The sequence below is a fragment of the Mycteria americana genome, chromosome 9, assembly GCF_035582795.1.
Source record: "Mycteria americana isolate JAX WOST 10 ecotype Jacksonville Zoo and Gardens chromosome 9, USCA_MyAme_1.0, whole genome shotgun sequence".
NCBI lineage: Eukaryota > Metazoa > Chordata > Aves > Ciconiiformes > Ciconiidae > Mycteria > Mycteria americana.
Window position 1 is genome coordinate 12,962,845 of NC_134373.1, and position 26,127 is coordinate 12,988,971.

The 26,127-nt window shown below is 38.9% G+C and overlaps 1 protein-coding gene and 1 long non-coding RNA gene across 2 annotated transcripts; one reads left to right on the forward strand and one right to left on the reverse strand.

Annotated features, from left to right (window-relative positions):
• Nucleotides 1-4,306: 4,306 nt before the first annotated feature.
• LOC142414703 (uncharacterized) lies at nt 4,307-21,610 on the reverse strand. Its single transcript, XR_012777161.1, has 3 exons — nt 21,431-21,610; nt 19,213-19,254; nt 4,307-4,425 (listed from the first exon to the last, which is right to left on the reverse strand). It is a non-coding gene; the product is annotated as an uncharacterized LOC142414703 (long non-coding RNA).
• On the forward strand, nt 20,785-26,127 carry C9H2orf69 (chromosome 9 C2orf69 homolog). Its single transcript, XM_075512188.1, has 2 exons — nt 20,785-21,157; nt 22,603-26,127. Exons 1-2 carry the CDS (start codon nt 20,849-20,851, stop codon nt 23,440-23,442), a joined length of 1,149 nt encoding a protein of 382 aa, XP_075368303.1. The 5' UTR covers nt 20,785-20,848; the 3' UTR covers nt 23,443-26,127.

Here is a 26,127-nt window from a genome sequence, read left to right on the forward strand (position 1 = left end):
AATCAAAAATATCAGCTCAGAATTTGAGTCACCAAATGTATGCAGTCAATCACCTATGTGCAAAATACCACGAACAAGTGCCCACAGCTATTTGATTAATAGTTCTGAATAATAAGCTGGAGAAAATAAATTGCTCATAATGTGGGAAGAGAGGGAAAAAGCTAAATTGCTTGCTCCAAATTGCAACTTTGCCATCTGTGTATCTTGCATACTTTTCCTTTTACTTTTCATTCAGTAGAATTTGGGAAGTCCTAACTGCTTACTACAAATTTAAGAGAGTCCTTTTCAGTGAAAATGAAATATGCTGTTATAAAACTTTTAAAGTTTGAGCCATACCATGCTGCAACAGACAGGGAAGAGTTTCTCCCATGGTTATAATTTTGGTGTGTTATCAGGGAGAGGTCCCACAGCAATTCAATCCTATCTGAACTGTAGCTGCTGCCGCCCCACACATTTCTCCATCCCGAGCAACATACTCACTCTGCTCTAATGGAGAAGCACTTCAGAGAAAATAAGTCATCAGAAGAGTGACTAATATTGCACAGAATAAACTCAGGCCCTAATCACACAGGCCAGGAACACTGTCAGGAAAGGGTAAAATCATGGAAATAAGAGCACAGTACTATACCAACTTCAACTGTTATATATCGCTATGGAACCACATTCTGCAGTAGAAACTGCAAAAGCAGAAGCAATTTTTGGTGACTTGAACTCTGACAATGCAGCTTGAGAAAACGACTCAGGCCAGGGTACTGGGAAAAGTACTGCAGTGGTTAACAGCATACACTCAGGGTGGGTGTAATAGCTTGCTTTATTTTTCTTTGTATATTTGATTAAGCTAGGGAATAAGGGGATAAAAGCTAGACTCTGCTTCTCTTACTGAAGAGGTTGAAAAGCTCAAGTGTTCAGGATATCACAGTAACAAATTATGTTCTTGGTCAGGTTAGTTTTAGAAGAATGGGTTAATAGCAAATACAGATATCCATGCTGCAAGTATTACTGAAGGAACTTCATAACTGAAGGATTACTGAAACTATACGACCTGCAAACAGGACCATTTTTATGCATGAAATGAAGCTTCAGAAAATCCAGCACTATCAGAAGGGACCAGCACTTTAACAAATTGTATTATTAGAAATTTAAGAGTCATACACCACAAATTAAATACACAGAAAAAGCTCCTCTGCTCTTCCCCCACTCCTGCCTTAATTTCATTTCTTCTGAGAACTCAACTACCCTGTACATTACTTCTTACAGAATAAGGTCTGACACAAAATGCATCCAGTCCTTGAAGTTAGGGTGATATAACTCTTGAGATCAGCTGAGTGGTAACAGCTATGACAACACTCAAAGTCTCCCTGTAAGCTGTTCGTATGAATTATGCCGCTTTTCACTCACTCCATCCAAAGCTGTCAAAAAGCACATATCAGCCTTTGTTCATCTGTGTTAGCTTGTCTGGCAGTTGAAAGCTATTAAGCACATGGAGATGAAAACCACAAAATACATGAAAGAGTATAACATTGTTAAAGGCAGTGCTTTTCAAAAAAAGCATGATTTTACTAAGAGGTTTATTTGTCCTGAGAAGATTATATTTGCCTCAATGAATTTTGAATTCTGAAGTAAAACTTAGATCTCTTTTACAACCATATCTTTGAAATGTTTCTGAATGCTTTTTTATGGCTTAATTTTGGAGTAATCATATCATGCTATATGAAAAGTGTCTGAGTTACCAGGCAATAGAGTAATATTAGGAAATCAAGCTCCTCACCTAGTGCTAGTTAGGCACTCAAGATCACTCCCGAGCTTTAAAAATCTTGGTCTACAAATTTGTCATGAAAACCTCATTTTTTGTGGCTTGTTCCACAGTGGAAAATACCTGAGTAATGACTACACTTAAACAGAATTGCCTTCAGGAAAAAACACTTGTATCAGATCTGACAAAGCAGCAGCAAACTAGAAGCCAAAGCCAGGTTAGAAAACATGTCTCTTATTTTGACCTAATTATTTCAAACAACCTGACAGGGAAAAAAGGAATTAGTACCTATGGCACAGAAACAGTACTAAAGCAGGTAAGATCAACTACTGTGAAACAGCAAGGAATTAAGAGTGCAGTGGATGAGGTACATCATCACCCTGGCTCAGCACGTGTAGGATCAATGAATTCTGATGGTTCTGCTGTGAGGTGCACTAATTTTGCTGGATATTGAGATACGTTGGGAGGTTTTGTTATGTGGCTGTGACAAGGACTAGTTCCACTTGGTGTGTATTTGGTCTGCTGAATGTTTGCCAAGAAGCAGTTCAAAAGAAGAAGAGATGTGTTTAACATCAAAATACACATAACAGTAAACCAATAAATAAAATTAAACGTTCACAAACAAAAGAGACTAAAGCCATCTACACTATTAATACTAAAAAGCATAAGAGTCAGATATTCAAAAGGAAAAGTCAGCAGAAATTCCTAGCAGTGCTGCACATTGTAGCTAAAATTTTAGTCCTACTGGAATCAGTGGCAAAATTACCTGCAAATTCAATGAGTCTAAAGTTTACCATACAAATGAAAACAGAGAAATCTTTAACAGTATTTCAACAGAAAATGCAATTTGGGTCATCGTATCCTTGCTAATACTGCATCCAGTTTGTCTGATTCACTGTAATCCTTCTCTAGTTTAGAGGACTACTAAACACAGGATTATTTATAATGGAGTTTTTGTTCATCAGTACATTCCATAACATCCCCTGCAATAGCTAAATGACAGCAACACAGCATAGATTCTCCAAAACAAAGCTATATTCTTACATGTAATTCAAGGCAAATAAGATTTTTTAAAGAACTTCAGGTCATACAGGGCCTACTTCCACCAATATTCATACAGGATTCGAAGCTTAATTTTTAGACAGCAACTTGAACTTGCTGTGCAACAGAGAAATCAGCACTGCTACATAAACTGTAAATAAAGAAGGGTGAAAAACATCTCCAAAAAGCATGTTAGTGCACTGATTGACACTCTTACATCCCACAAAGTAAATTATCAAATGAGTATATTTGAAATAGGTGTAACATATGAACTCTTATTTTAGATAGCCAGAGGAAGAGATAAATTTCTTACAAATCTGTTATATGAACTCTTCCTGGCCACCGACCCCAATTCCTAGACATGAAACCAATTATTGTTAGTCAAGGAATTCTATTCATGGCAGGAATAACAAAAATCTCCTTTTAATATATATATTTTTTCATTTTGTTAACTTATGATGATGTCTATTTCCTTCTGAAGTATAAGTATCAATAAGAAATGTTGAAGTTTTCTTTCAGATTTAACTTGCCTCTATCTCCTTCACTCCCTTTCTCTTCCTCTCATCCAAAAAAACCTAAAAAGTCCTAAAGGAGTAAGTTACTTAGAAGAAAGCTCATTGTAGGAAAAATATATACACAGTATTTCAGCTGTGTTGACTGCCTCAGTCACTGGTGAGAGCACCATTCTGTAGACTAGTCTGGAGGAAAATGAGGTAAAAAGAGGGACTGGGAGACAGGATATTTAAATGCTCTTGACTACTGACACACTTTGCTAATATATCTTGAGCAGGTCAGTTAACTTCACTGTGTGTATTTCTAAAAGGATATATTAATTTTATCCATCTTTGAATAATATTTTCATCTTTCATGCCTTCAAAGCCATTCCAAAGAGGACTATGCTCTTATTTGTTACTTATTGGTTACAAAGCCAAAAGATCATCAGATAGAATATCAGGATTTGTCTGCCCCTATGGCAATGTGACACCGTTCCCTAATTAAACCATTGGAACAAAGCACAGTCATTAACATGGAATGATTCCAGATTCACACTGTTCATTTGTGCTTCCCCAAACACAGCAAGTTAGGGTTATTTAAGTTCATATACTTCACCAATTCAATACAGCAAAATTTTTCAATGCTGAGATTTAAAATACATATGTTTAAGATATATGATTATACATATACACATCTTATAAAATAATATGGAAATTGCTTCCCCTCTTCCAAAATTATCCAGCGCCTTTAATGCACACAATGCACAATACTTACAGTCCTCTGGAGTGATTCCAACTAGTGCCATCCCAGCAGTTTTCTTTCCATGATCATGGGCCAATTCTTCAAAGCAAGCCACTGCTGATTGAGGACAGACATATAAGAAGTATTCTCAAGAACACAGTATTAAATATAGTCAGTCTTCATGCCAAGTCAGTGTGTTGTTGTCTTATCTTTAAAGCTTTCCACACCACAAGTTAGTTCAATTTTCACATTGTGAGGAAAAGCGACCATCCACAGATCCTTCAAATCACTTGTACTGCTGCCTCGGATAGCACTTGCTATTTCTCTTTGTGTAGCCAAGTCTTGAGTGTCCATAGTCACACTGCATCTCATTACATATGAGCTGGCTCCAATACCTACAATCATTAGAAAAACAGATTTGTCAGAACAAAAATCCTCACTTTTCCTTCTACACATTCTTTCATATTTATAAAAAAAAGTTTTAAGATCAGGTTCTAGCTTTTCCAAATCCGTCCTGCTGACATCCTATCTGAATCAGAGGAGAGTTCCTGGACTGATAATACCTCCACTTGTCCCATTAATATTTATCTTAAATTCAGCTTATCTTCGTTTCTCAAAGTTCGTTCTCTCCAAGTGACTTAATCACAGATATCCAATATGTACACACTCAATTTCCTTTTACTTTGTTTGATATTTCTTCTGTTCCTTTATTTTAGTGTGCTAAAAATAAAAGTCTTTTGCATGTACAGAGAAAGGCATTTATTGAAAACAGACAAGATGTATTTCATTCATCCCCTTTTATCCACCCATATCAGCTTCATTGTCCATACTATAAGGTAACACCTAAATAATAATTCATTTTCCAAAGATGGGCCTCTGTCTTCCGGGTGAGTGTTCTGCATGGAAGAGCTAGGAAAAAAATGAGCTGATTTCATAAATGCTAAACTTCCTTCCACTATTTAAAAATGAAGCATAAGATATAGCTATCCAAATTCCTTTCAGAGGCGAGTAATAATTGGTATATACTTTTCTCCACTCAAGATCAACAATAAATTCATGTATCATTGTGTTTTAGAAAGAATCTCAAACATGGATTCTGTTTTGATCAATCTCCAAAACTTTAAAATACAATTAATGAGCACTTATCTCTCCAAGTCACCAATGTTTGTTGCTCAAGAAAGATCTTAATGTTCAGTCTGCTGGACTCAACTTCACACTGCAGAAAAAAGCAACTATTTCTATGGCTTTGGCACAACAGCACATTTAACAAAACTTTCCTAGCAGCAAACAAAATGAAAACATCTTGCTTGTAACACTTTTAGCCAACACTTTAACGAGTCTCTAAACTATAATCAAACTTCTAACTGAAAGAATTAATGTTAACTCCCATTTATATGAAAAGGGGGACAAGTCAACCAAATCTAAATCTTCTGCTGTTCGCTGCCAGCTATATCAGATTCATATTCTCAGTTAAATATATTACAAAATAATTAAAAATAATTTCAACTGTTTACAATACCAAACTAAAACAAAATGCTAGTATGTTAGAAGACCAGATTTTAAAATGAGAAACAAGTGTAAATGGATTTATATAAACTGAAAAAGAGTACACTGAAGTTTTACTTTGTTCAGTGGTACAATTTGTAAATACTTGGAATCCCAGGTAACAACATTCCTGGTTTACTTGCCACAATTCTATTGACAAAGACCTGGGGCTCTGCATGACACAATCCTTCTCAGGTTTAGCTGATATTTCTTTTATTCCGAGTAGTGGTTTGATCAGAGTCCTTGCTGGATGTTCTATGAGCACTGCCTGGCACTTAACTCATAATAGGCCCAATTCTATTCTTGTTTCTATAAATGAGATCTGACCAAGCTCCACAACAAGTAGGAGAATTTTCTTTGTGACCTTTCTTATCTTCTTTAACATATAAAGAATTTTTGTTTATAGTTCTTTGCAAAGAATAAATGTCTTTATATGAGTTTACTCATGCTGAAGTTCAGCACCTTCCATACCTTACAAAATGGAAGAAGGAATAATCATGACACAATTCTAGTGATGGATCAGAGAATGATGAATCACAATAATAGCTTTCAACAACTAATCAGCAATCCAAAGCCTGAATGACCTATAAAGGTTTTCAAGTTTTAAAGCTTATTACTAGAAATGTGCCTAGAAATGCCAAGAGGACAGTCCTATTGTGACAGACAGAAACTCAATCCATGCTCCAAAGAGCTGACAAACCACTCATGATTTGTCTATTCAGAAACAGGAACACAAGAAGTTATAGTGCAGGTCACAGTAATGAAGACAGGACTCCATAATTCTGATCTCTGCTCTAATGCTCAGCCTGCTCAATCATACTGAATCCCATAAATAAAACCCCAAAAAACTGTTTACAAACAGTCTGCAAATAAATCAACTAATTTTGGTTAAGCATTCAATACAAAAATCTCTCCCAGTATTTTTCTTATGGATAAAGGAATCATACAAAGCTTCAAGTTTCCCTGGCAATTCTACCATTTAAAAATGACAAGAAAAAAATGGGACAAAAACTCCACCAATGCAAAGCATACAGCTGGTGATCCTGATAGTTAAAGAGCTACAGTTAACTGATAGTGATGTAAACTCCTTATGCCAGATTGTTTAAGCACAGAAGAGAGCACAAATACACATAATTAAGATCTGATGTTTGCTTTTTCCTCCAAACACAAATGCAGTATTTGTGTTTGAGCACTGGCAGTAACAACTGTGAACTATGCTATTAATGTCTGATTAAAAATGCTTGTGGCAGGATCCTGTCTGGAAGAGCAAAAATAAAAATGTATTCAGACAAAACAACAGTGAAAAGTACATTAAGAAAATTAAAAGCAGGGATTACAGAAGAAAACCATGTATTCTTCTCAGAAAGTTATTCACATATATAACTTTTCTTAAAATGGATCCAAACACTGCCATTCTCAATAAAATCTAAGTTTCTGAGAGGATATATTTTTAAAGTATATGCAAACCTTTGTTTTATTTAAAGTGAGAAAGATGGCTCACACCAAACTGACATCAGGCATCCATTTGCTAGACAGTCTCCTAAATTGATCTCTGGCTCTAAGTCAACATCTGGACGTGCATCCTTTCACCGACTATCCATGGAATTTAACTGCCTATTATAAGTGGCTAAAGTAGGACAATATGAATTTGTTTCCTTGCCTGTTCCTATTGAGATATTCTGTAGTGTTTGCTAACACTATGTAAAACCAGTCCTACCAATTAGTCTTTTTTTTGTGATATGCACATAGAAACATTCTGGTGATTATTGCTCTGAATTTTTAAGCACATGCAAGACTGAACACAGCCAAACCAGAGGCTTTGGGAAACTCATGATCCAGGTAGGCAGAAAATACCCATCCTCTCATCTTCTTGCTGTGTGGGGGTTTCTGGCAGCCACTTCTGGCAAAGCATCCTGCCAAAACTTGTCTATTCATATTGCTGTCAGTCACATTGCTTCCACTGTTAGATTTAACAAAAACAAAACTTCACAAGATGGCACCAAATTCCTGTTGAAAAGCAGCTGCTCTGTTGTATCTGTAATCAATTTAGAGTTGGGTGGGTTGGTTTTTTTGTTGTTGTTCAGTTTTGTTTTTTTCTTTCAGAAAAACACAAACAGGCAAGACTATACCAGCTAGAGACACTTGTGAATGTAACCAGCTATTCTGAAGATGGACTTTGATCCCAAATGCAGCTGAGTGAAGTCTGGATATGGAACTCCAAACAGAACAAAACAGCATCCTGAACATCATTACAAACCCTTAGGAAAGTTTTGTATCACAGGTAGATTTAGTTTCAGGTCAACGTGGCTTGCAATATGTTTCTTTGTCTCAGGTTTCACGTGTGTTTGCTTGAGATTAATTAGAGAATCACAGAATGGCTAAGGTTGGAAGGGGCCTCCAGAGACATCTAGGCCAACCCACCTGCTCAAAGTAGGGTCAGCTTGGGCAGGTTGCTCAGGACCATGTCTAGTTGGACTTCTGAATATCTCCAAGTATGGAGACTCCACAACCTCTCTAGGCAACCTGTTCCAGTGTTCCATCACCCTCACAGGAAAGACGTTTTTCCTTATATTTAAACATAGCTTCCTGTACTTCAGTCTGTGTCTATTGCCTTTTGTCCTGTCACTGGACACTACTGAGAAGAGTCTGGCTTTATCATCTTCAGTCACTTCATCAGGTGTTTATACACATTGATAACATCCCCCTGAGCTTTCTCTTTTCTAGGCTAAACAGTCCCAGCTCTCTCAACCTCTGTATGACAGATGTTCCTGTCTCAGTCACATTGCCAACTTTTCATTGGACTTGCTCCAGTATGTCCATGTCCCATGTAGTGGAAAGCACAGAACTGGACTCAGCACTGCAGATGTGGCATCACCAGTGCTGAGTAAAGGAGAAAGGACCACCTCCCTCAACCTGCTGTCAGCACTTTTCTTAGCACAGCCGAAGGCATCACTGGCCTTTGCCATGAGGATGCACTGCTGGCTCATGGTCAGCTTGGTGTCCACCAGGATCCACAGTGCCTTTTTTGCAAAGCAGCTTTCCAGCTGGCCAGCCTCCTCTTCCACAGGTGCAAGACTTTATATACCCCTTTTTTGAAGTAAAATAAACCACAGTGGTTCCAAGTGAGTTGCATCTGGAGAATTTTCTTTCCTCCCTGCCCCTTTTCCTCTCACCTCTTCCTTCCCTCCCCCCCAACATGTATTTGTTTTCAAAACACTAAAATTCAAAGCAAAGCTTGGGAGACAAACCAAAAGCTACTAGGTTTTACAGAATTTTAGCTTAAGTCCTAGAGCAGAATGACTGTCACAGGTGTTTTCAACCTCACTGCAGGTGCACAGACCTCTTTCCCAAAAGCCATTCTAGAAACCAGAATTGTGGAAAGTTTTCTTCACATTAACTTTCAGTGTCATCATACAGGTTTGCATTTGATAAAGTGGCCCAAGTTTCTATTCCATGCTTACATTTGCTCACAAGTTGCATATATCCTGAACCAATGAAAGACCAATGAAATCAGGTTCTCAGTAGTGGCAGTGTCAGAATCCCCAATGCTCTGGAAATTCATTGGCAGATTTCACAGTACTCTTCAATTTCATTTTACTGCAGTGCTAGGTCCCAATTAAAACTCAAAATCTGATTAGTTTGGACATTTTTGTGCATTTTTTGATGATCAAAGAGTATTCCAAATAAGAGCTTTAAAGTATTCAGGCATTTTTTCATTTATATTATTTAGTAAAATTCAGCAATAATGACTAAAGGATTCTTATCAACAGTCCACTCACAAGTGACATGACATTGTAAGAGGTCAAGAGTCAGAAAGTAGAGATCACCTTTTTTTTAATGGATTGTGGAAAATTCAGAGAGGGGAAGACACTGACTAAAAATCCTGTATCTGCTGATAAATAATATTATATGCAATACAGACAATTATAATAGCTATCACATAAAACAGACCTATCCTAAGGAATCCACTGCAGTATTAAACTTTACTGATAGAACTTCAATCAGAGCAAAGCTGTAACTCAAGTTTATAACAGGACCTTCTAAAAGGACTATTCTGTCATCTTTGCTCATCATTTACTTTCATTTATAACATTTTGGAATCCTAAACATGAAACCTATGAGAGGACAAAAGTTCATAAAAAGTGATACAGCCTGATGTCTTATTGTCCTTCTGTGAATACAGCCTATATGAATTTGCTTGTCATTTCCTTAGTTATTCAATTTCATGAAAAGTTTACTTCTGTTTGTTATGAAAGAAAATTATCTTCCTTCAGGTTCCTTTGCAAATACTAGACCTGAAGTATTAAAACACATCAGTTTAACAGACATTCATTGAATACTTCAGATCTGGAAATGAGGAACACTACTGATTTTACTTGTTTGTCCTTTAGATAAAGTTCCAACGACAGTTAATTAAATCTGTTCCAGACAAAAGTTTGCTTATGGTTACATTTTAATCTAAAAAAGAACCTTCTGTATGATTTCTAAGTAGTGTGCCTTGTTACTCTATTTGGGAGAAGGCATATCTGTATTTTCCATAAAGTATTCAGGATGAAATTATGAATTAGCAGACTCACATAGAAATTTAAAATAAAAACAAAACCAACAGCGATGGTTTAGCCAAAATTCTCTGCATATTTGTGCATGACCATGGGGAAAATAACTTAAATGCTTAGAGAAGCTTCTCTCTCAATGTTTTCTTCTCAGGAGCTGCTAGCTGAGAAAATAATCATAAATGCCAGTCTTGAACAAGAATTTTCAATTCTAAGCAGATTTACTTGTAAAGCAGGGAGTGACGCCTGCTGCTCATACGAAACATATGGAAGATTCTGTTCCTTTTCCATAATGGCTCAACAGCTATTAAATAAGCTATTTCTCATAACTCAGACCATGTACTCGCCTCACCTTCCTCCTAGAAACCAAGACTTTTTAAGTCTCTCTCCTGTACTTTTTAATGGCTGTCAGCATAATCTGTTTAGATTTTACTACAAAGTCAAATTGTTTTATTTAGTTATGAAGACCAATGGACCTCATCACTTTCTCTCACTGTCTGAATAACAGTCTTACAAAAGGAATTAGAATTCTTTCAGCAAGCACGCTCAAAAGCCTCACTGAACTCAGTGGGAGTTACTCCATAGACTAACTGACTTCACATTAGGCTGAGAGTGAACATTGCTGACTACACTGAATACATGGAATAAAGTGTTGCAGTTCCTAACTCTTGGACCTTATCATTGGGAAGACAGAACTGCCACATCAGGTTAAAGTGCCAGTAAACTGAAATCCTTCCTTAAAAAACATCTTTCTTTGAATGAGACTTCATTTGCCAGCCTGCCCAAGAAACACACTAGTTCCTAGGACAAAGGCAGATGCTCAGCTACATCAGAAGAAAGAGGGGAATAGGAAAACCAAAGAAAAATGGATCAAAGAAAGGGGAAGGAAGAAAAAGGATAAAAGACATAATTCAATTTCTTTATTTTACAGAAAACAACTTTTAGATTTAACTGTATAAGCCTAATTAAGCAAAAATATATCAGACCAGTAAAATGTCAGAATCTCAATGTCAAAATGATACATCATTCCACTGATGCTTCAACACTGTTTCAGTAACCGAGTCTAAGTTTTAGCAGACACCAGTGTCTTACCTCAGAGTTTTCTTGGTGGAGGACTAAAGACTCTCAACAAAGATGCTAGAAATAATATCTGACTTTAGCAAAAGTGATTTTAACTCATTTGAAACTACAGCTTTGCAAAATGGTGCTCTTAGCTTTGGATATTTGGGTAATGACTTCAGTGACTTTGTTTGAAGGAAAGGTCTAGTGCTCCACAAGAGAGGAATAATAATTCCAACATAAGAGTGAGATAATGCAGAGTTTGTGAAGAAAGGGGAAAGAAGCATTTTAAGTCAAGACAATGGATTCCACATGAATCCACATTTGGAAAACACATCAGTAACTTGATTTTTTTTCCTCCAACCTGGTCTCAGATAAGAAGTTTTAAAGAGATTTACAAGGTCTTCTTATTTTAAGGAAGCCTGTAATATACTAAGAAATTTACTCAAAAAATTTTGGAGGGAAATAAAACCAGAACACAATTAACATTTTATACTGCTGGTTTTGAACAAAACTCAGTAACAATTTATTTTATTCAGGCACTGAATGTTAGAATGTTAATATTTGATGGTTCTTGACAGTCATGTACTGCTTTATTATCAATATCCATGTTTGTGCATGTCAAATATCAAAACAATGCCTTTTAAAGGAAAAAAGGCCAGTCTTATTTGTCTGTCAAACAGAAGAATTTAAAAAGCAACTTTGAGTTGGTACAACAAAAACACTTATGTGAACTGCAAATCTCAAGTACTTCAAGAAGAAATGAATAGTAAGGGCAAAAGCTTTATACTGCCACCATAAGAAAAGCATTCTCCATGAGGAGAAACCTTAATTCCACTGATTGGCTTTATGCCATTTTAATATTTGACCCAATTAAAAAATCATATGCATCTGAGAACATTTATGTCACCATTCTGCATGTGTCTATTTTAATGTAAGAAAAAAGTTCTGTTTCTTTTTGAATAGAAGAACTGTTTTGATGTTGACACTGTAAAGACTGTGGTAAAATATCAGTCTATTGAATATTTAAGTAAATAATGCCTACATAACATTAAAACTATTTTTTTTTAATTTCTATAGCTTTATGAAAGTATCACTCTCAGACAACCCTACTAAGACACAACCATTCTTATACTTACAGTTATTTCCATTATCTAAGTAAAATTCTTCGTGGATTAATATCACCTGATATAGCAGTGTCTTTTTAGTAGCTGACTGTCTTTTCACCTCACTGGTAGTGTTCAAACCCTACATATGAATTAGATAGCTACCTTCTGCTGGTAGATGTGCAAATCTCACCATTCATGCAAACATCCTCCATCAAGTTTAATGTTATCATTAAGTAGTATCCACTTTGATTAAAAACCATGTGTTTAACACTTTTTACAAAATTATCATAGGAGGGACTCCTAACTCCCAATTTATTCAGTAAATCTCTAGTCAGGTCTGCAAATCCATGGACAATGTCAAAGGCATCCAAGAAAGGTAAGAAAAAAGTAAACCTATCATCAGTTAAGTCTGAATTCACTAACTGGTGCTTGCAATAGCAAAGCTCTGCAAAAGGAGAAAGCAAAAACCAGTGGCAAATACACCAGACAAGTGGCAAATAAGCCCCATCTTTCTTCTAGTCAGACAGAAGTTTCTTTTGGGACAAGGGTTAAAAGGAATTTAGGAACATAAAGAGATCTTCTTACCTAACATATCAAGAGGAATTGCTTTGATTAAAACAGACTGTTATAGGCATAATCTGGAGATATATTTAGCATTGCTACTTGACTACATTTCTGCCCTAGGGGAAGATAAAAATTCAAGATTTCACGTATGCAGCAAATAGCAAAAACCTCAATTCTCCATATCACACAAGCGTACATATAACTTTCTGCCTGCACTTAAAGACAAGTCCTTTGATAAAGCTAACAGAAGCATGTGCTTAAATAGTTTGATAATGATTTAAGTTATGAGAGATACCTTTATTTACAGTATATTACATGTGCTCAAATCTTCCAAGTCTATTTGCAAGTAAAAGGGATATTCCTTATCCAAGTTATGCACTGACTGCAACAGGATTATTTGCATTAAGAGGAATGAAGAATTGCCTTTAGAGGCCTGGTACTGTACATTCACAAATGTTGCCTGTTGCATACTTTCCACTGTCATTAACTATTGGAGAATTTTACTGGAAGCTGAAGCCTTTAGAGGCCTGGTACTGTACATTCACAAATGTTGCCTGTTGCATACTTTCCACTGTCATTAACTATTGGAGAATTTTACTGGAAGCTGAAGAATCTGTATCCACTGGAAGTCACACAGCTGAATCTCTCCCTTGTTTCATATAACCGTATTCCACTTGAATAATACCTTTTTAGATCAGCATCCCATAAACAAATGAACTAGCACAAAGTCCTGAGCTTTTGCAGTGCTCCACCTAAGCAAATATTGTTCTCTGACAAATAACTAATTTCAAGTTGAGGACCTATTTCCTTCCTATTTGTGTAATGTACCATGCAAGCAGTGGCTCAAACCACTTTTGGAAAAAAAAAAACCTACAGCAGAGGATGTGGTATAAATTCCTGAAACCCATGGTGCAAAGACACTGAGGCCAAATTCTGACCTCATTTTTGTGCACGCAGCAATCAAAGTTAATAAATGGGATGGCAGAAGTTAGTCTCATGTTGAATACATTGTAGTACCCATGCACAAAGCCAGAATATTCTAAGAAAAAGAATGAGAGAGAAGGGAAATTGCGATACAAGCACTCACAAGCCAAAATTTCATAATTTCACTGCCTGACAAACCTCAGACTGCAGAAATGGTTAGGGGGCTGAGCTTTGGTCCATTTTTTTAAGCAAGAAAATCCCCTTCTATTCCACTTCCTGGGCCACTGTGTGTTCTTTTAAATCCCAAATAGATTTCCCAATTTATATTGATTTATACCAGACAGCATAGAGCTTCCTTAAGCCACAAGTTTTTCTTGTACACTTAGACAAACTGCAAAGCACAGAAACTTTGCTTGTCATTTAACTATGTTCCATGAGCAGCAGAACTACCAAAGCTTTTTTATGGACTCATGTTCTTTGTTCTTAACTTTTCTATTAAAGTAATTCCAGCCCTTCCTGCCCACCATATCCTCTGTGAACCAGACCAGGACAGAGACAGCACATGCCAGCTCCAGCATACAGAGCCAACACATACTGAATTTTCAGCCTATTGCTTTCAAACATGCTGTACAAAGGCTGAATTCTCCCCAACTTTCCTTCAGTAGGGGCATTCGTTTGAGTCATCCTCATCTATTCATTCAGCAGTTTTCCCCAGTACTCCCAGATTATTTGCTCTGCAACTCCTACTCCTCATTTAAAGTGGCCAATAGGGACATTGGAAAGGACTGACAGGTAGACAGACTGCATGATTAAACAAAACCAATTTCCACATAAAAACAGCACAAGAGAAAAAGGTGTTTTAAACAGTAGCAGTAGTTCTTAATTCTTTTACACCCTTATTTTTTCAGCAAGGAAAAAAACAGAAATGAGATCACATATCCTGTTATTTTAGTAGCTTCTCCACACAGCTGACAGAAAAAGAACATGGATTTATTTTTCATGCTGAAAAGCTTTTATTCTCACTTTCATACAACTCAGTAAATTGCCGAGAGAGTAATTTATTCCACCCTGTGCTCTCCTGAATATCCATACACACACAAAAGATGGATGTTGGCAGGCAGAGCTGTCAGTAGGAATTTCAGCAGAAGTAAATTGTTTAGTACTTATAATGGAGCATAATAGCTGTAATTTCATTTGAACTGTTGCCACTAATAAGCTAATAAAACTGTGAGTCAAGACCTAGCCATTCATCACTGTGTAGCCGCTGGGAAATTCTCTGTGCACACTTCACCACAGAGACAGGTAACTCAATCCTTTAAGTGTTAGTATACCTGAAAGAATGATGAGCCAGGCCTGGCACATTTTCTCAATAGTGAAAGACACAGCTGCAGATCAACTGCAAAGGAGTTTCCTATCAGTATTTAACAGGTGTTTTCACAGCTATTCCAATCCTCTGCCAAAATGCAAACTAGCAATTTGAATGCATATGCAGCTGAAAAATGTTTAAAAGGAAATTCACATATAAAATATAATACAGATATGCAAATATGTATATATGGACATGGCACATTAGTTGGGCAGGAAGCATGTTTTTCTGAAGATCTCTGAAGTACCATGAAATATTACAGCTGCTACATATGAACAGATAGAAATTAATATATATTAGATAGTTGGCTAAAGATATTATTGTCACATCACCAGATAGTTGTTCTTCACCTAGAATTTTGGTGGAGTATCTATCAAAATGCTTTAATTTAAATGGTACGATTAAAACAAAATACAACATATTTTCTTGGTCTGAGAAAATACATACAACCAGAATTATATTACATTGTGTTGTTTGCATATGCTCTGAATGAAAGCACAGGATTAGTATACAAGCTATAAAGGCAATAAAACATAGCCGGTTACAGAAAAACTGCTTTGACTGTAATAAAGATTACTTTTGCAGCAGTACCCTTTCTACTTAGAAACTGCAGGTATAGTTGCCTCTGATAGGTGAAACTAATTAACCACTCCACAGGCAGCCACAAAGGTCTGTATGGGAGCTCAGAGAGACTGAAAAGGTGAATAAGCCATTAGTTTTCTCCAAAGGAATTAATTTTGATATACATGTCTTTCATCACTGCTAATCAACCACAATACACATCCTTTCTGCCAAACTCCCTGAGATATATGGGTAGACATCTGCAGAGTCATGAAAAAACACTATGCACTTTACCTCCCTGCCCAACCTATAGCAGGCAGCAAAAGTGAGCAGTGAACTGCACAGTGCAGGCACATACAACAGGCTAGCAACTCAGTGGTTGGCTCATGACTGCTTCAGTATATGAAAACAGTGAGGGCTGCTGTAGTGAAAGACCACCAGATGTGGTAAGAAGAAGAGAATGTAAAAAGAAAAGGTCTTTCCTTCTACAATGATAGAGAGCATAGCAAGCAAAAACTTGTAAAGAATAAGAAAATAGAATAATGGAGGAATGAGGCATCACAGAGAACAGGACAAACGTGAAGGCTGACAAAGGCCCTCACAATGCAGTATTTCATGCCTATATTGGGTGATATTTGTAAGGATTGATTCACTCAAGTTTATTGAACCTGCTTACATATTGCAATAGCCACATGACAAAGATTAGAAGCAAACTCAGAGCAATCACTACCATTAAAACTTATACTATGCTGTGGAAGATTTCTTGCATGTTCTTGAAAGTAGGAATAGGTTGGTGCTTTCTGTTTTAAGTGGGAACAACATGTTATGGATACCATTATTTCCCATAACCGAAAGAGAACCCATTTCATTATTTTGGTAATTGTGCATATCTGAATTTTGGCTAAGATACAGACTAATTTTCATGCTCTCCCATGTAGCGTTTGGGATTAAGATGAAAGCCTGTATACCACCTTATATATTAGCTTTAATTATCTGTTAACAGTTGCATCATGAACATACTGTATAAGGATTTCTGGGCAGAAGTACCAGCATCACCTTTGGTTACCATAAATAACTGTCACTAGAATGTTAATAACATCTGTAAACCCTTCTGGACAAGCTAATCTCTCATCTGGAGAAACCAGAAGAGGGCATATAGGCAACAAGAGGATAAGAGCACAGATTTTTTTTCATGCTACTGATAGTAATTATTCACATTTCTCATAAATAATTACTAAAATGGAAACTTTCATTCTCCTAGCCACTTCTTTTAGATGGATCCTTGCTAGTTCATCAGATACCATTAATCATAACAGAGGTCTGCCTGTATAAGCAAACCTTCGTAATAAAGGTCCAAGTAACTAGATTTTCAGAGCACAGACATTATATTGTTTCTATATTTTTGTGGGCAATTTTTAAAAAATATCTGCTTCATATGAGAAAAGCAGACCACTTGTGTTTTTTCTTATGCTTACACATTTAGCAGGTCTTACCTAGTATTTCCTTAGCACAGTACCTAATAGGGAAGAGAAGCAACAAGGTTTCATTAGCCCTTCTAATTAAAAGTTTTAGTGTCAGCATGGACCAGAACTGCTCACAATTGGCCTTAGGAAAATCTGTCTGCATGAACTAAAATAAACATTGGTATGGAGGGAGCTAGGATTTCTTCCTTAATAATTTTGCTTCATTAGCAGAGGCATTGTGAAAGTTTCCACAAAGATTTTAGCCTTAGGGCATGCTCACAGAGAAAAATCTAGAAAACCTGCTACAGCTATACCCCCAAAACTCAAACCAGAAGGAGAATGAGGATTTTCTTGGGGAGATTCCAAAGTGAACACCTGAATATTTCTAGCTGGCCCCGGGCACAATAAGTTGCACTCCCAACAAATGCAGGTGCCTCACAAGACTTTTAGGAACCTTGACCCTAACTTTTTTCCTAAATGAATCTTCCTTCCATACAGAGCCCCACTAACTCCAGTGCAGCCCCACTTTCCTGCAGACAATGCCACATGACAGCTTGTGCGGAAGCAAGGGTGAAATAGGGTCCCACACTTGCAAGCATTTACTTGATGTCTTTAGTATCTAACTTTACTACTGCTCCTCCAGACAGTCAAGCTAAGCATCTTTCTGAGTATGTGACAGACAGATTTGGACCTTCATAGTTTGATTTCTAATACATACAGGTGGCATGTTAAATAGCTCAATCAAATATTTTCAGAAAATCAAACTACTGGTTTATGTGCCTAACTTTAGGAGCTAATTCATGCATCCATTTTTACCTTTTTTCAAACATAGCCTGAAATTTCATCAGAAAGTGCTTTAAGTTCTTATACCTGACTTATCCTGTGGCTCTTCAAAGTGGGTATTTGGAGTCTGTTATCCTGGTGGCTGTGTGAAAAGATTAAACATTGAGACTTCCTAGATGATTTTGCCACAGGAAAATGATAAATATGCAATATAAGCGATAAATATACAGGACACAACATGCAATGTGCCCTTGTGGCAAAGACGGCCAAGAGCGTCCTGGGCTGTGTTAGAAAAAGCTTCACCAGCAGCTCAAGGGAGGTGGTGCTTCACCTCTACTCAGATGTAGCATCACCAGTGCTGCAGTGCCATGTCCAGTTCTGTACTTTCCAGTACAAGAGAGATATGGCCATACTGGAGCAAGCCCAGTGAAAAGCTGGCAACACAATTAAGTGGCAGGAGCATCTGTTATACAAGGAGAGGTTGAAAGCTGGTACTGTTTAGTCCAGACAAGAGAAAGCTCAGGGGGATGTTATCAATGTGTATAAACACCTGATGAGGTGAGTAAAGACAACAGAGCCAGACTCTGCTCAGTGGTGTCCGGTGACAGGACGTGAAGCAATGGGCACATCACTCGGCCACCTGTGAGGGTGGTCAAGTACTGGAACAGGATATTCAGAAGCCCAGCTAGACATGGTCCTGAGCAACCTGCTCTAGCTGACCCTGTTTTGAACAGATGGGTTGGTCTAGGCCATCTCCAGCCTCAGCCACTCCATGGTTCTAAATTGCTCAGAGCTTTAAAATCCTAGGAGCACAGGCAGGAATTCACAGAGGAATTCCAGTTCCAAAGATAGACTTTGGAACTGACCACTAGCTCTGCTGTAAAGGCATTAGAAAAACTGCCCATATTAATCAGCTGCCAAACAAAAGAAAGCATTGCTGAAATGCACCTCTAATACCAGGCTCCCAGAACATAAAAGCGATTATAATCAGACAGATGTTCTGAGACAGATTTTTCAAACCACACTGCACAGCACCATCTTCTGGTGAGCAAAAAGTTGGATTTTTTTTTTTCAGGCTTTAAGAAAAAAGCTCTAACCATATCAAAGATAATTTTCATACAAGAAATGGTAATGTTAAGTTTAAAAATAAGCAATTTAAAATAACATCTATAAAACACAGAAGTGAAAAAATTTTTATTAACCCAATATCCCTAGAAACACACAAAGTGAAAAAATATCCTTTAAAATGTCTTACCCTCTTCATCAAGAGGACCAGGCATCAACCTTGTTCTGATTTCTGCAAGTAAATAAAAATACATATTGCTCGTATAATAAACAATGAAATCTCAAAGTATACATCACAACACAATGTTCTTCTGAGCTTCTATGTGGACCACAATGACAAGGTCTGCTTTCTGGAAAAGCCTTTGGATGAGCTTTAGAATATGGGAAGTAAGAACTGTTAAGCTTGCTCTAGCATGAGCCCAAAGACATACCCATGAAAAATACAAGTATGCCGAGTAGACCATGAACACACCATTGCTCAAGCTGAATCTCTATGAGTAGGCTGCACAAAAACATGCAGGCCAGAATTTGTACTCAGAAAATAAGCCACTTTAAAGTACTCTGCTTATTACTAGCTTGCTACACTGACAAATAACCTTAGTATCACCATACTTCCTTTTCATTTGTTGAATTTTCCAACAAGAAGATAACCAGTCAATAGTTTGATGCATGTTACTTCATTACGCAATCGCTGTTCAATTAACTCTGCTGTCTTGCACAACTGACTCAATTAGTAAGGGTCAGACTTGGTATCTGGCAGTTTCCCAGGTTTGCACACAAGCATTTTTAGCTAGACTATGAAAATAGAACAAAGGAACAAATACATGAAATAAGAAAATTCTAGACAAACCAACCAGGAATGCTTAGGAATAAAGGAAAGGCTCTGTTTCCTTGCTTTGCTTGCCATGTAAAATGCAGTTTCTCACAGTGGTACACATGAAAGCTTTTCCTCCAATGTAGTAGCGCTAGTATAACCAAAGTAAAGTAAGCCTACGTAGCTGCTTTTTTAAAAAATACAACCAATACCTTTAGGAAATAACTGAATCCACATACCTCTTTGTTTTGAAATTAACTGCTCTACGTGGAGCGTAAGCTACCCCAGCACTGTACCTGTGCTACAGCAACACACGCTGTGGTTTTACTGCACTGCAGGAGACCTTCTACAGTCACACTACCTAATTCAGAAGTACCTACTGGCCTGCCTTTCCTCCGGATTTATCAGCCCAGCACCATTTTCAAGCTAAGGCAGCACACACAGAACATCAGCTGGGCACTGCCAGCTCAACTTTGCTTTAGCAAGGGCAGGGGGAGGCCGAGGGGCCGGCAGCTGCGCAGGCTCACCTAGGGCACCACACGGCCTGAGGAGAAAAGGGCCTGGCGGCACCCGGGAACAAGCCGGCACCTGAGCCCAGCTGACGGAGCGCTGGTACCCAAACCCGGAGAGGGCGCCAGGAGGCTCTGGGAGGCGCCCCGAGGGCCCAGCCCCCCGGGGCACCTTGAGGAACAGCGCTGCCGCGCGCGCGACGGCGGCCGAGCGGCTCCGCGCTTCCCGCCACCCTCATTTTAAAGGCTTCGGCGACGTCATCGCCGAAGGGGGCAGCTGCCAGACTCGCGCTGCCCCGCCCCCAGCGCTCGGCCGCGGCCTCGCGGCGCGCACGTGCGGCGCCCCCTGCCGGGTCTCCGGAGGGGGCCGCGGGCGGCGCCGATAGGCGGAGGCTGGGGGGGGCGGGGCGGGGGCGGTGCGCAGGCGCAGGCGCGGTGCGTGGCCGGGCCGCGGGCGGGTGGCCGGCGGGAGGTGGCCGCCGGGGCGCGGGGCCGGCGTTCCCATGAGCAGGCGCTGCCCGCCGGCCGCCGCCTCGCTGCTGCGGGGGCTCGTCGGCCCCGCTGCCCTCTGCCTGGGCAGGAGCATGAGCCTCTGCGGGGCGCCGGCCGCCTGCGCCGCGGGGCCTGCGGGCGGCGGCGGTGGCGGCGCGGGCTTCTCCTCAGCGCGGCTGAGCCCGCCGTGGCTGCGGCTGCCTGAGGTGCCGGGCGCGGAGCCGCACCGGGCCAACGAGCTGCTGCTGCTGCTGCCGCCGGCCCCGCGCGGCCCGGCCCCGCCGCAGCATCACGTTGTCTACTTCCCGGGGGACGTGCAGGTACGGCGGGGCGGGCTGCGGGCGGCCGAGGGCGATAAGCAATGGCGGGTGGGAGCGGCCCGGGCGGCGGAGGAGGCCGGGGGGGCGGGAGCCGGGAAGCGGCGCTGGAGGGAGCCGCTGACCGCAGAGGCTCTCCGGGGCTGAGGGGTGGCGAGGGGGTGGCGGCCGCAGCTCCCGCGGCGGAAACGGCAGTGCCAGGCTGCGGGGTCCCGCCGCGGCGAGTCGGAGCTCTCCCCTGGGGGAGGCATCTCTTGCGTGCTCTGTGCCCGTTACCGTCGGGTAAACGTAGCGGGAATGGGCCGTCCTTGAAGCCTGCAATGGAGCAGCGGTGGAGGGGGAGTCTTCTTCTGTAGTACCGCCCGAGACTGATATTTCTGGTGGTGACGGCAATATCTGAAATCGTATCAGAGAGGGTCAGTGGAGAGAAGACGATGAAAGCCTAAGGTGGCAAGTTTTCCTCGGCAGGCTTAGCACCGCCTCTTGCGGGTGTACAGACACCCCAGACACTGTCCTGCGGGTCGTTCACAGGCGCTGACGCTTTCTCAGCCTGGCCTGAAGAAGGCATGTGTTGTCCCCGAGTTGACAAGAAATTGGAAAGAGAGACTCTGAAGTGCTGTCCCTAAGCATGTGGTCGACCTCTGTAACATTACATACTCTGGTACTCGGGGTAGTCAGCTGATCTCAAAAGTCATTACTTCTCAAAAGCAGGGGTAGTGTCTTTTTGTTCTGTGCAAAGGCTTTCTTTTTCTGTAAGGTAAAGATGCAGAACTTTGTGGATTTTCATTTTAAGGATTGGAATGGCCTAAGAAAACCTTTTTGATTACCGTTCCTGGGTATGACTTTATTATTCCTTAATAAAATAAACTAATTAGTATTCTCTGCCAGGATGAATTCAGAGGTGAGGATCATTCATGACTTGGGGGTCAGGTTTTTTCCATCTATGCCCCATATGGATGTGAATGAGGGGAATAAAGACTCCCTGCAGTTGAATGAGAGGGATTTTTTTTTCTGTATAAAAAATAGAAAACTTATTATGAAGTTTTAAGTCTATTGTTTTTCTGTCGTAAGATAATCAGTATTTCTGCAGATGGAGGTAATACATAAAAATTATGTATTCTGTGTCATAGTAAGTTGAATAATACTTTAATCTTCTCTTGGAATGAAGTCAACAAAAATTACAAATACTTCCATGTGTTTATTTTTATTGTATTAATTTTGGGGGTATTAAAATGTGTGGTAAAAATATTAAAGTAGAATAAGTAAATCTAAATATGCCAGTTTCTTTAATGTGTTTCGTGTTCTGGAACCCTAGGCAAGCGAGTGCCTCTAATGCATGTTTCTCTGTTAGTTATGGTCCTTTCTTATGAATATAAGTACACTAGACAGAGCTGAAGTATTTTCACAATGTAGTAATGCGTCTTTTCTATTTTTTTTTAATTTTTCAGAACTATCATGACATCATGTCTTGCCACCCAGAAAACTTTCAGTGGGAGCACTGGAGTTTTGAAAATGTTGCTACCATACTTGCTCACCGGTTCCCTAATAGCTTTATTTGGGTTGTAAAGTGTTCTCGAATGCACCTGCACAAATTCAGTTGTTATGACAACTTTGTGGCGAGCAACATGTTTGGAGCACCAGAGCACAGCACTGACTTTGGAGCTTTCAAGCATCTCCATGCATTGCTAGTTAATGCATTCAGACTCTCTCAGAACATTCTGCTGTCCCAGAAAAGTGTGCATGGTGTCAGCAAGGATGCAAAAATAGCTCCTTGTAAATCACAGCCGCAGTCTGTTCCTACAACGAATGGCTGCTCATCCACAGAAAGAGAGAGAGATTGTGAATGCTCTAATAATTCTGCTATGAACTTCATTATACCGTCTGCTGTAGGTGCAGTGTCATTTACTTTGATTGGCTTCAGTAAAGGTTGTGTGGTTTTGAACCAGCTGCTTTATGAGCTGAAGGAAGCTAAAAAAGACAAGAATACAGATGCCTTCTTAAAAAACATAAAAGCAATTTACTGGTTGGATGGTGGTCACTCGGGAGGAAGCAATACTTGGGTTACTTACCCTGAAGTGCTGAAAGAGCTTGCACAGACAGGAATTGAAGTTCATGCCCATGTTACACCATACCAAGTGTTTGACACAATGAGGTCATGGATTGGGAGAGAGCATGAGAAATTTGTACAGATACTTGAAGAATTTGGTGTGGAAATAAATGATCAACTACATTTTGCTGATGACGTTCCCTCCTTAGATAACCATTTCAGAGTTCATGAAGTATTTTGAGACTGTATGTATCTGAATATTATATTCATTGTAAAAGCACTTTTGACACTGTAAATGTTGTCATCTAGGTTTACAGCTTTGAGCAGATGCTCTCTGAAGAGAATGCTAAATCAGTCCTGCATTGCTGATAGATACTATATATAAATTTCAGTAGCTTAAAAAGGAGGATTGGGACTCCACACCTACAAAAGATGTTGTCATTTGATTCCTAGAAAAAAGTGTTATGAAGAACTATCCTATACATGTTCTTTTGTTAAATGTGAGCGTTTATTCTCAATATGTTGGCAAAATTTTTAGTCCTGGATGTCTAACGTCATACACTGCCTTTAATGGGAGTTTAAAGTACTCAAGACTTTCGAATGTCTGGATACTTCAATTTAGTGGCTTCCAGGGCTAAAAACTTTGGTCTTTGTCGATAACAGATGTAATGTTATTTTTTTGGCTTAAGGAAAATGATGATTGCTAGAACAATCTTAGTTATATATTTTGGTGAAAATTGTTTTAATTAGTTAATTAAATCTTCCAGTTTTGTAACACTTCTCCTAATTGAAACAGTGTCACAAATATTTACGTTTGGAATAATAGTGCCAATCCATTTTTCTTCCTTATGTGCACCTTGCCTTTTCTGTCGCTATAAAGTTTCATTAATTCATTGTGTAGTATCTGCTAGTGAATAGCCATTTCACCTGGGGGCTTGAAAATTTTGACATAGCTATGTTAAGTGACCAAGAATATTGATGAGAGTGTGGCTTATTGCTGTTTCAACATACCTTGCTATTGCTTTGACTAACTTCTATAAGGACCAGCCGTAATATCTATCTTTACAAGTTAAGAGGTGTCTTTATTCCTGCCTTGGACTGGTGAGGTTTTTCTTTATAATTGCTGCATTGATGTCGATCTAAATCGAGCCAAAAGTACATAATGTATTACAAGTTGCATTAAAATTTTTAGACTATGTTGACTATAGCTGTTTCAAAATGCTTCAGTTTTTAGAACTATTCTCTCCTTTAAATGTATTGCAGTAGTTGCTTCTAGAGCCACCCAAAAATCTACTTTCAGATAGATATTTCAGCCTAATTTTTCTTACAGAAAAAAAACCCTCTAATTAAATACAAAGCCAGACAAATCAGATACAAAAGACGTAATCTAGTTCAGGCCCCAAACCTGAATGTTCTTCACAAAGAATTACTGAAAGATGGACAAATGAGGGTATTAGTGGAACTTTTCTACTGTTGTAAGTAAGTTTTTCCATTTACCTACAAATAAATCTTAGAATCACTCTTAGAGACAACTGCAGCTATTAACAATGAACCAGTAGCTTAAAATGGTTTTGGATTTCCTGGAAGTATAGGAATACAAAAGCAAGTTAGCAAAACACTGTGAAGATTACACAAACAAATGTGGTTCAGTTCTGAAAAAAGGCATTTTATTCAACTTTGTTCCTATGTTTGATGGCTTAGGAACATCTTCCCCTTGCTTCTTGCTTCCTGTGATTCTTAGACTGTGGAAGGAAAGTCCTGGGTCATCTTTCTTCTATTGGCATCATTAAAACTTCCAAGGTTCACTGGAGACAGCATTTTCACAACTCTTGCAGAAGTTGTGCACATGTTACTGATCACTGAAGAATGAGAAAAGTGTGTTGAACTCTTAAGAAAATTTTCTTAATACTCAAAATAGTGAGGGTAGTAGGATTATGCATACGGTGTTCACCTTACAATGTGAAAGTGAACTCTATCGCTAATAATAATTAGACTAATGTACCTAGTTGATGAAGAGGGGAAATAATCTATTTTAATTGATGGAGAAAACTGCAACATGCAAAATAATTCTAACATTTTATAAAAGAATCTGAAATCTAGTTCCATCGGCTTTTTTTTGAAACTCTTTCTTGGAGACTTTGTTCAACCCTATTTATTGATTACCTTCTTAGTGGGCTTATAAGAACTTGTTTATGTGTTCCAAGGAAGGCTATTTGAATTTTTTGGTCCTTTTGATAACACTTGCACCATATGCGAGGAATTTTTTCTGTAAAGGAAATATGGGTCACCTAACAAAGTGGTTTTGATAGAAAGCCTACAGATTGCTTGAAATATCTTCGATTATCCACTTATAAAATTTTAAAAAATAAACCACAAAAACCTCAAAACGCCCCACTGATCTTGCTCCCTCTCATTTCAGTTTCAAACTGACTAGGCTAACTTGAGTATGCTAAAACTTGCCCTATCCAATAACAGTGCAGATCACAGACCAATTTCTAAACAATTCTGTGCCAGCCAAAACAGCAGGAGTAGGTTGTTGCAAGCTTTTGGAAACAGTTAGTAAAATATTGACATTGTCTTCAGAAGTTTCTGGATGGCTGTCCTATGAAAATAACATTAACCTGTTTGATGGAGGCTGCTTACAATAACTGTTAAATAAAATAGGCTCAAGTGTTGCTGTATTAATTTGAAGAATAAGCACTTTGTTGTAAAACTAATCTTGTTTGGAGACTTAATGTTGTGGAGGGAAAACTGGTTGTTTTTCATTCTCTAAACAGTTGTAGTACTCTGTTGGAATGTGCCTCTGTCATTCACTACAATGCATGCTAAAAATAAATTTTGCAAACAATGTAGAAAATAAACTATTTCTAATGGGTGAAACCACTTTGATGTGAATGTAAAACCATTAAACAAGGAATGTGTGGTT